The sequence below is a fragment of the Nesoenas mayeri genome (genome assembly GCF_963082525.1).
Source record: "Nesoenas mayeri genome assembly, chromosome: Z".
Classification (NCBI taxonomy): Eukaryota; Metazoa; Chordata; class Aves; order Columbiformes; family Columbidae; genus Nesoenas; species Nesoenas mayeri.
This window is the reverse complement of record NC_137542.1, coordinates 25,176,299-25,187,107: the sequence shown is the minus strand read 5'-3', so window position 1 is coordinate 25,187,107 and position 10,809 is coordinate 25,176,299. Positions and strand designations below refer to the sequence as shown.

The 10,809-nt window shown below is 42.6% G+C and overlaps 1 protein-coding gene across 1 annotated transcript; it reads right to left on the bottom strand.

Moving 5' to 3' along the window:
- Positions 1–275: 275 nt before the first annotated feature.
- Positions 276–5,198, bottom strand: IDNK (IDNK gluconokinase; the record flags this gene model as incomplete). Its single annotated transcript, XM_080362804.1, has 5 exons — positions 276–636; positions 2,862–2,905; positions 4,461–4,547; positions 4,983–5,013; positions 5,158–5,198. 5 exons carry the CDS (start codon positions 5,196–5,198, stop codon positions 276–278), a joined length of 564 nt encoding a protein of 187 aa, XP_080218930.1.
- Between the last annotated feature and the right edge of the window lie 5,611 nt (positions 5,199–10,809).

Here is a 10,809-nt window from a genome sequence, read left to right as displayed (position 1 = left end):
GATTTTCAAAAGCAGGCTCTTCCTAGAATGAGAGTTTTAATCTCATATGGTGAAAGGTTTAAAAAGTTATCAGTTTTCAAAAATTTAATCTTATATGTCTTTTACATGGCCATGATAAAAATACTAACACTAGTAAACCAGCTCTTAACATTCCAATCTGTTTAATTATGGGGATGAGGGGGCAAGTTGGTTTAATGATCAATTTAATAATATAAAAATGCTGTTTCATACCCTTGATATCCTTAAGTGAATTTCTCTATGTGTAATTCCAAAACTTACTCCAGAAAAGCCTCACCCTGAGAAATGGCACGCTCGATCTCCAGCACTATTTCAGGGAGAGATTTTTCTAGACTCACAGTAATAAAGCTTTCTGGTGCACTAGGAGGCTCCAGAGTATCAAACTGAGACTTGAGAAGCTCAGGTGGCATAAAATGTCCTCTCCTCTTCTCCAGGCGGCCAGCAATGATGTCCATAGGCCCATCCAAATGAACAAAGAGGATCTTCAGTGCTGCGTTTTCTCCTGGTTGCTGTGACTGGTTGCTTTCAATTGCAGATGCTCCACTAACCAATACCTGCCTATACATCTTCTTCAGTGCAGAACAGGCCAGAATTGCATCTTGTCTAGATGAGTCTTCTCTATCAAAAATAAATTAAAAAAATAATAATTTAAAGGAACCCCAACCGCATCCAAATGTGACATAACACAACAACTTGTTAGTTCTGATGAACAAGGGAGACAAGCCCGGGACCCTTGCACAGGACAGCCATGGGAGCAGTGGCATTTTTTCAACATCTTGACAGGATTTTGAAACCAAATTTCCAATACAGGTAAAGATGTGATTTGAAAGTGGGGCCTGGCTAGCCAGCCTCCTGGTAAAATCTGTCTTGGGGACCTTCTTTATTAGCCTCTGTCCTTCCCTAAATAAAATTCCAGTCTAGCACAAGGAGTGTCATGATGTCTTCCTTAATTGCTGACAACAGCAGCAACTGAATGTCCATAAAAACTCCCATCAATTGTCTATAAAATTAAAATACTAATCTGTCTAGCGAGTAAGTAGCTGGTGAATAGTACGGAGGTCTGTTCCTAAACACATATTCAGGTATACTTCCAACATCTCTTTTCACTGTCTCAAATGTAACTGTAATGTTAAATTTTATGTAACTCATAAACTCATTGGCAGCACTGCATATATGCCCACTTCAAGTTAAACAAGGAATTGGATGAAGGTAAATTCATGCCTTGTACATGTATTTTTTACCAGCAAGGTTTCTTCAAATGAAGCAAGCATAGAACTGTGGGTGTGTCTGCTCCACTAAAAAGTAAATCCATAATTAGTTGTCTCAGTGAAGAGTGACTGAAATGTCTGTCTGAGAAAATACATTCTGTAATCAAAATTAGGAATAAACCTATTTAAAAATCATGCTATGTTCATCAGATTTTGGTTCACATGGAAATAAGAACTTATGATACCTACTATTATCACTTGAGTAAGCCAATCCTAGTGCAACTACTTAAAACCTCTAGTAATTAAATATTAGCATTAGGCTCTTTTAAAACATACTTGATTTTGCAGAGTATCTGGAGCTGGGCAGTGGCCTTGGGCTACCATGTAACATAAAGCAATGGATCCAGCATAACAATACAGACACAGTTCTCAGTGAATTAACCCACGTTCCAATGAGGTATGCTCACCTCACCTGCACAGGCAAGTAACAGCCACCACATAAAGCCAGGCTCAGCAGTCCCTGCTCTCCCAGCCTTTTCTCATGTGGGAGATGCCCTGGTCCCTTCATCATCTACATTACCCACTGCTGGATGCTTTCCAGTATGTCCGTATCTCTCTCATAATGAGGAGCCCAGAGATGGACACAGCACTCCAGGGGTGGCCTCACCTGTGCTGAGAAGATGGGAAGGAGCACCTCCCTTGACCTGCTGGCAACACTTTGTCTAATGAGTCCAGGATACCGCTGGCCTGCTTTGCCAGAAGAGCGCATTGCTGGCTCACGTTCAACTTGGTTGCCCACCACGCCCCCTTCAGCTCCTTTTCTAAAAACGTGGTTTCCAGCCGGGTGCCTTCCAGTGCCTGTACTGGTGCCTGGGGTTGTTCCTCCCCAGGGGTAGGACTTGGCACTTCTTCCTTAACTCCCGGAGCTTCCTGTCAGCTCATTTCTACAGCCTGTCAAGGTCCCTCTGGATCAGCCACACCTCCTAGTTTTGTGTCATCAGCAAACTTGCTGAGGATACACTCTCTATCTACCCCATCGTGCAGATCATTAATGAAGATATTAAGCACGAGTGGACCCAGTACTGACCACTAGGGTACATGGAGAGTTCTGGGCCTCCAGCTACACTTTGTGCCACTGATCACCATGCTCTAGCCCTGGCCATTCAGCCACTTTTCAGCCTACCTCACTGCCTGCTCATCCAGCACCTACTTCCATCAGCTCTCTATGAGGATCCTATGGGAGATGCCATCCAGCAAACCTGACACCACGTCTTACTCAAACTAATAATAATTTACAAAATGTTGTTCTACTGTCATTATTGGTGTATTTTGTGGTTATATCCTTGGCAAGTAGCCAATGTCAGGTTTATTACTGAATTGGATCCTTGAAATTATTTTTACATAGACAGTAGGAAAACAATTATAATTGGCAACAATTTTCCCAACACTATTATTGAGGGATTATCCCACCCTTAGCAATTATTATGACAGCTCAGATTAGTGAAAATGGAACAGTTATACTACGTGTGGAATGTTTTTATACTACTACATACATTTCTGCTTCAGAATGCAAATACTTTTGCCAGGTTTTATTTATCTTTAGCCCACACTCCTTAAAGGTAGATGTTCCCTTACCTCCGTAGTATATCATGCAATGCACAAAGCCAGGGAATCCTGTCCTAAAAAGAAAACAAGCTAGTTCAAAATAGTTTCTGAAATTGATTTGAAAAACACTGCTTCTAACATCTAGAGCATTTGACTAGAGATGGAAACTAGCATTAAATTTTACAGCAAGTTGTTTTTCTCTAGATCTGCTACCCCTGCCTGAAGGCTAATGAGAAGTGCTAGGCATCTTATCAACAACAAGTTTTTAGTAAAATAGCACTTGATATATTACAGATACCTAGAAGTATCCAGTAGAAGTAAAATGTGTTTACGTGTTGCATGCACCTTGTAAACCTCTGAAGGACAGTCAGCTTCTCTCTTGCTTCTGTCATACAACTCAAATGTACTGAATTGTTCTTTCTTTTTCCTTATGTCTTGGCATACACACACAGTGCTTTTGATCAAAGTGTGGTTTTGCAGGAACAGACAGATCTAAATTAAGTTATTCAAAATAACTTAATTATGTCATTTTTATGTCAGTAGCAATCACAAATAAATGTAGTCATAGCCACAATTTTGGGACAACTTTGCTCAGTAGTTAGGTGAACACAATGTAAGGGATTTAGCAGCTTCTCATTATAATAATATTTTACATTTTAACCTCCCACGAACTTTTCTCATACCTTTTGAGCACTAAAAAACTGCTCCCATTTAATCTTTCAGTGCTGTTACTGTTGCGTAAGCACAACAAATGACAACATGGACAAATAAATGCAGCTTTTTGTTGTTGTTATTGTCATCGTAGAATAACTTCCCACTGGCATTCAAGAACACCCTCACAATTTTGCATGTCTGGGGTTTCAGAAGAGATGCTTCACTCTTGCTGGGCACCACACATCAATGGTTCAGTCATTCAACTGTGCAGTGCTACTTCAGATGATGTACAGGCTTATATGAACTTCTAACCGACAGTGAAAGATTAAAGTTTTTAGCAAGAATCTAGAATATTTTTTCAGTCTACAGAGAGTGATTTGAAGAACTCCCTAGTTCAGCTTTACATTTCTAGAGATTACTCAGAAAAAGTTCAGTAGGTGTCAACTTGTAACTTTTCTAATTTACTCAAGCCTCTAAATTTTTAAGTATTGTAACACTAAACTTGATAATTTTTAGCTGTTTAGGCTGAAGAACAGTGTGAAGGAAAGGAAGCACATGTTAAGTAGGAATGTATAAAACAGAAGACTGTGGAGTAATCATCGCAGTAACTGGAAGTGATAAAATGTACTTCAGTAGAGACATTTGTCTGTCTTCATGCATTTAGCTCAAAGCAGCAGCATGTAATCTAAAGCTGTGCATTGACATAGAGGGAGAGATTTCTGACAAACCCTGAATCAGCACCAAACCCCTTGTGAGCTACCAAGCACACTTCGAGAAACTATTTTTTTAATTCAGAATCCTTTGTGACACAAAAAGCCACCTTCCCTAACCTATAAATCCCTGATCTATAATTCCCTAATCTATACATTCAGCCTATGTTTTCAGCCTGCCTAGGCTACATAAAGCACACGCTGTGCCAGAGGTTACAAAGGAAAACGTGTTAATGACTGTTCTTTTAGGGTTTAGACAAGGTACCTCATCATTTAGTGGTATCCCTTCTGCCATCTTCTTTTTGTTCTCAGGAGGATGATAATCATCTGCATCATAGAACTTCCACCCCAGCTAGAGGGGGAAAAAAAAATAAGTAAAGTTATGGATCATTCAGCCAAACCAGGTGAGCTAATGAGGATCCCAAAGTTTACAAAGATGACAGCTAAGAAATTACAGGCCTCTTACACCATAATATGATCACCACTTGTGTCATGACGATTAGCAGAAGTTACAGAGTCAGCCCAGCAGCAGCTGACGCACCGCAGCACTAAGTTCAAGTCGGCGCGGGTGACAGACGCACAAACCCCGTTCGGCGACGGGCAGGCTGCCAGCCGAGCTCCAGCGGTGCAAAGGCCGGCTGCCTGCCTGCCCCCTGCCTGCCTGCCCGTCCTCCTGCCCGCCTCCCCTCCCGCCTGCCCGCTGCAGGTTGCCCGGTGCTGCGCAGGGGAGGCGGGCGGAGCAGCGCGATCGGCCGCGGCGCCCCGGCTGTCGCACCGCCGTACGCACCTTGGCTGCCAGCCGCGACCCGACCGTGGTCCTGCAGGGAAGCACAAAGGGTCGGTTACAGCCCCGCCGCCTACACCCCGTACAGACGGGCTCCAGCAACGCCGAGCCGCGACCCCCCCGCCCCGGGAAGCCACCGGAGCCCCCGCGCCGCCCCGCCCCGCCGCCCGCTACCTACTTCCCGGAGCCGCTCACGCCCATCACCACCACCAGCACCATGGCGGGCCCAGCCGCCGCGCCGCTCTGCCCGACCCCTGCGCTCCCGCCGTCTCCGCCCGGCCCTGTGCGCGGTGAGGCGGGACGGGTCCCGCGGCCACCACGGCCCGCCCTCGACCGTGGGAGGCGTGTGCGGGCCCGCCCAAGGGACCGGGGCGCCGGCGGCCGTGGCGGGGAGAGCCGGGCCGGGCCTGGGGAGACCGTAGCGGGGCCACGGCGCCGGTGGCGAAAGCGGCTACTCCTGCCCCGGCGCCGCTGCCCCCCGTGGCTGTCCGGCGGCCTTCCCTCCCGCTCCGGGACCCCGGGACACGCGTGTCGTGCTCCCCGCGCTCTTTCTTTGCAGTTGCTCACGGTGCTGAAGTTACCTGATCCTCACCCTTTTTGTCTGTAGCTTTTCTGCCTGGTCGGGCGTTTCTTTCCTACTGGTTCCCAGGCTGTTTGCAGGCCCGGTAACACACACGAATGAATAGAAATTATTTCCGCCATGCGTGTTACAGCGTACATTAATGCCTGTCGGACACTTGTTTTACCCTTTGCTCATAAATGTCTGCCTTTAAAATTTCATTAAACCTGTAGCCATGCCGCGATTAACCGTGTTTTATGTTTTGGTTTTGGGGTTTTTTGTGTGTTGTGTTGTTGTTGTTTTTTTTTTTTAAAAAAAGGACCAATCAAGTCATATTTTTAAATTCTGCAAATGCTCTTAGACACCAAGTGTTCCTCCTGTCAGCGTGCATGTCTATCTGACCCTGCGAGGATTTTCCCTGTTCGAGGATGAAACGCGGCGGTGCTGCCCACCAGCGCCCGTGAGGCTGCTCTGCGCAGGGAGGGGCCGTCGCGGTGCCGGGAAAGTCTCTGTGCTTTTTGTACAGACGTTTGTTTTGAAATATAACCAAGCAAATCCGTGGCTTTGTGTTGTGTGTTTTCTTTGTTTTCAGCTTCCTCTCTTAAAATCCGCCTTTGTGGGATCATATCTTGTGCTAGGTGGAAAAATTGCTGTGTGCCACTGACAGAGGGAACTGCTGCACGGTAGTAGCTGGGAATGGCAGAAATCCCTGCAAGCACCAAAGACTCAGGTGACAATCTCTTCATGGGAAAAGTTGCAGTCTCTTTTAGCTTGGAGAAGAGGAGGTTGAGGGGAAACCTCATTAATGTTTATAAATATATAAAGGGTGAGTGTCAAGAGGATGGAGCCAGGCTCCTCTCAGTGACAACCAATGGTAAGGGGCAATGGGTATAAACTGGAACATAGGAGGTTCCATTTAAATTTGAGAAGAAACTTCTTCATGGTGAGGGTGCCAGAACACTGGAACAGGCTGCCCAGGTTGTGGAGTCTCCTACTCTGGAGACATTCAAAACCTGCCAGGACACATTCCTGCGTAACCTCACCTAGGCGTTCCTGCTCCGGCAGGGGGATTGGACTAGATGATCTTTTGAGGTCCCTTCCAATCCCTGACATTCTGTGATTCTGTGAAGCGGAGCAGTGTGGGTTTTTTTTGTTTTTGCAAGTGTTGTCTGTGTCTTGGATGAAGGGCTCTGGAGTGATGCTGGCTTTCTTCCAGTCTTTAGGTCTTTCTCGTGCCCTCCAAGACCATTCAAAGACAATGGAGAGCAGTTTAGCAATAACATCTGCCAATTCTGTCAGTATTCTTGGGTGCATCCCATGGGGGCCCATGGATTTGTGGATGTCCAGTTTGCCTAAACAATCTCTAACCTGATCCTCCTCAACCAAGGGAAAGTCTTCCTTTCACAAGACTTTCTCTCTTACCTCCAGTGGCCTGATGCTAGGGCCTTGGGGAGGGAAGAGGTATCCACGAAAAAAGGGCAATGCTCGTTGGACACCAGGAATGATTATATTGTGTTGAACATTCCACTGTAGCTGCGGGAGTCAGCTGCTAACGCCTTAGAAGCTGCAGTTATCAATGTGGAGTAGTGCATAGTGTGTTCTTTAAGTTACAGGTAACAAGTGGTTACAGAATAGGCAATAGAGCATGTTCCAAACAGGACTTCCCCAAAATGAAGAAGATTGAGTCAATCCTAGTTTCTGAAGCTAAAAGGAGTAATATGGCCTTATATGATTCAGGCCTTGGCAGAAATCCTCAGAAAGTACAGTAAGTTTTCCAGTCTGCATGAAATCTTATTTCCTTTGCTGGTGACTTCAAATAACATTATGAATGAAAAATGCCTTGCATTTTTTTTAACCTGTTATCTGTCTCTTACCATTTAATTGAGGTTGGATCTGCCTGTATTTTACATACTTATTAAGAGTTTCTTAACAAAGACCAGAACCTTCTGAGTTATTAGGCTACTACCTAAACAACACAGTCTTCAAATTACGAACAGACCCCAATGATTCCTTTAAGGCAAGCAGTGACTGAATACAAATTATGTTGTAACAACAGTATGATAGTGCTAAACTAACTGAATTTGCTTGCATCTTTTCAATTTCTCAGGTAATTAATTGTGAGTCAGGGGATATGTTTCATTCAGTTGAGAGTTCTTGGGAGATCTGAATGAGCAGACCTGAAAATACCTGTGGATTTTTTGACCCTGGAAGCATTATCAGAATAGCTATTCCCATTCTCAGAATTAAAACCTTGATTGCCCTGTCACAACAATCCTTGAGATTTTTTAACATGAAGAGCAATTGACTACCTCACCTATGGTGCTTTTGTAACCAGATTTCGCTGTTTTATCCAGTGTGATTACTATAAAGAAGAGAAAACACCTGTTTCTCTATTTGACAGCTTCTTTTAACACACAACTCTGCATTTTATCAAAAGCTCCATGCCAGACTGGTGTGATGTCATCAAACAGCTGTTTTACATCACTGTATTTGCAGGAATTCTTGCCAGGAGTTCTCTTGTACTCAAGCCCTGAGCATGCCTTGACAGAGCTGTGCAGGCAGCGGTGTGCTCTGCAGATGCTGCAGCTGGGAGGGGAAAGGAGAGGGAGAAAACTAATCAAATTGTATAAACACAGGAGCCTATAGGTGATGTGAAGAAGGCAGTGATATTCAGACTTCCTGCTGGTGTAGTTCAGCTGATTTGTGCAGACAGAATTCATGTTAGTAGTCAACTGGAGAGATGACTGGATAAAACCCAGACGAACAGTTGGCTTAACACCATCACATTGTGAACGCTTCAGTATCCATTTAAGATGTGTTCAATTAAGTTGTAGATTAAATAAGATATATGGATCCTTTTGGGGTAAATTGAATGAGGATTTCCTTTCCAGTCTGGCCCAGTCACAGACAAAACATATTTCCCCCCGCCTATTGTGTCTTTAATAACACAGAGAATCTTCATATTAATCTTTGTCTTTTAATGATATATGCACGTCTTAGGAAATTCATTCTGATGTTGTTATTGCATTGAAGACAATTTGCCATAATTGCAATGGGTACCTTCTCTCTAGCATTTAAAATTCTTGTTATTTCCAGTGTTGGCAGAATATGTAACTTGATTCTGAAGCTCTGATGTAATTGTATAAAAAAGCCGTATGGTTTCATGAATTTCAGACTACATTCACATAGCTGAAATAGGAGAAAATGGAATGTAGATGTCTTCTGACATTTTATTTATTATATTTATTGACAGGTGAAATTAAAATATAATGGTGAAGGATTAATAGTCAAGAATTAAAATGCAAAACCCCTCAAGAATATCTACCAGAAAACCTACCATGTGCTTCTAGTCTCTAAATAATTTTCGAGATATTGTGTTTTAAAATACTTTTTTTTCAATGGCATTTAGTCTATTTTATGGTTTTTTTGAGTATTTTCAGTGTCTTGCTGAGCCTCTCTGATACTGAATTTGTGGCATTCACTAAAGCTTTATTATCTAGTCAAATTAGAGAAGGGTAACACGAAATATGAATGAAAGAATTTTACTTTCCTGGAGTTATTTCTATTTGCCTTTACTGTATCTGCCTCCTTCCAAAAGGCCTGTTGTATTCAGAATATTGCCAAATTCAAAGTAAAAACAAAAAATGCCCACCCCAGTTCCTAATTGAAACTTATCACTGCATAATTGTGAACTACTATAGAAGTGTACAGACCTCTTAAACCTTGCCAGCAACATCCAGCACCATGGACGTCTGTTTCTTACAAAAGTTAGGGCTCAGATACATTGAGTAATCTCAACTCCCTGAATTTTACAGGGAGAAACACTGTCTTTCAAGTAGCTAAGGCCCAAATTTATGTATACCTTTAGGGATTCAAATTAAATCCAGGATATGCATTGGCAGTAAATCCAAGTTAGAGAGTGTTAGTGTTCACTGTGAGGAGAGCTGCTGAAACAGCTTGTAGTGTGATGTTCTGTTAGTCACAGTAAGTTCTCATTGTGAAGTAAATCAGTTTCAAATTAGGGTTGTGTTAATCAAAACTGTACCAACAACTTTCAGAATTGTTCCATGCAATGCCAAATCAGTCAATACACTGTCTGAAATCCTTTCCTTTTGGTCATACAGTAGATATTTCAAGGACTGAGGAGAATTTAATACAAACTGGCCCTCTGCACCCCCAAAAATTCCCAGTACTGGGAAAAAAATCAGCAGTTTGATGAATCTGTCAAGCTTTCAAACATTTGGAATCAGGAAACCAAACTAAAGCTGTTCTAGGTTTTAAAAATCACATTAGGTGTTTGTACATGCTACCTTATCACATTTTTTTCATAATGAAGTACAGAGCTTCAGAGTATGATGTTCGTGAAATAAAAATTGAGAGTTGGAAATAACTTTTCTTCTTTTTCCAGTTTGAGGTACAAAAAATCCCAGGTAAGAGAGACTGGGAGTGACTTGACTTTGTTGCTTCTAAGCAACATAAGTATGTTCTCAGGTTGACTGCAAAGCTGTAGGAATGATAAAATTAATTGAACTCAGCTATAGGTAAAAGAAGAATGCAATACTTCATGCCACATTATAGCCTGTACATGTCCTAACTCACTAATTTCTGTGTAGAGAGGCCTAAGAAAACATTGATCTAAAAGTTAGATGCACACAATTCTAACCACAGGAGCTATTGTTGATTAATTTTAATTTTTCTAGCATCAGCAAAGGAAATATTGTAATGTGCTTATGCAATGGCTAGTTGACTCACTTTCAAGAAAATTAATGTAGATAAACAGTGGAAGATTAGTTGTCTTTTTACATGTTTGTTCTTAGGTTTTGAAAACATCTTCATTTTATGGGCTATACTTTATCAGCGTAATCCAGAGTAAGTCTTTCAATGCCAACACCAGGTTTGCACAAGAATTTTACCAAATCTAATTCTGTGTAAGAAATCAAAGTCTGTTTCTAACTTAAAAATTTCTCCACATGATGTGACAAAAATTGATGCATTAACATAAAGACTCCTGAGAACTGCTGAACAAATCAAAATATGTCTGAAGCCCTGAAGTCAGAAAATAATACTTATCTGCCAGGTTGAGAGAGTAAAAATATATATAAAATTGGAAAATCACAGAGGTTTCACTCCAGAGTCACAACCAGAGCTGCAGCAGCGTGATTCAAAAGTCACTGTGAAACTGAGGTTTGTTTCTGATGCTTGGAGCAGAATCAGGAAAACACATGGATCTTCCTGCAGGATGTGGGTGTCTGCAGGTGCACGTGGTGCTCA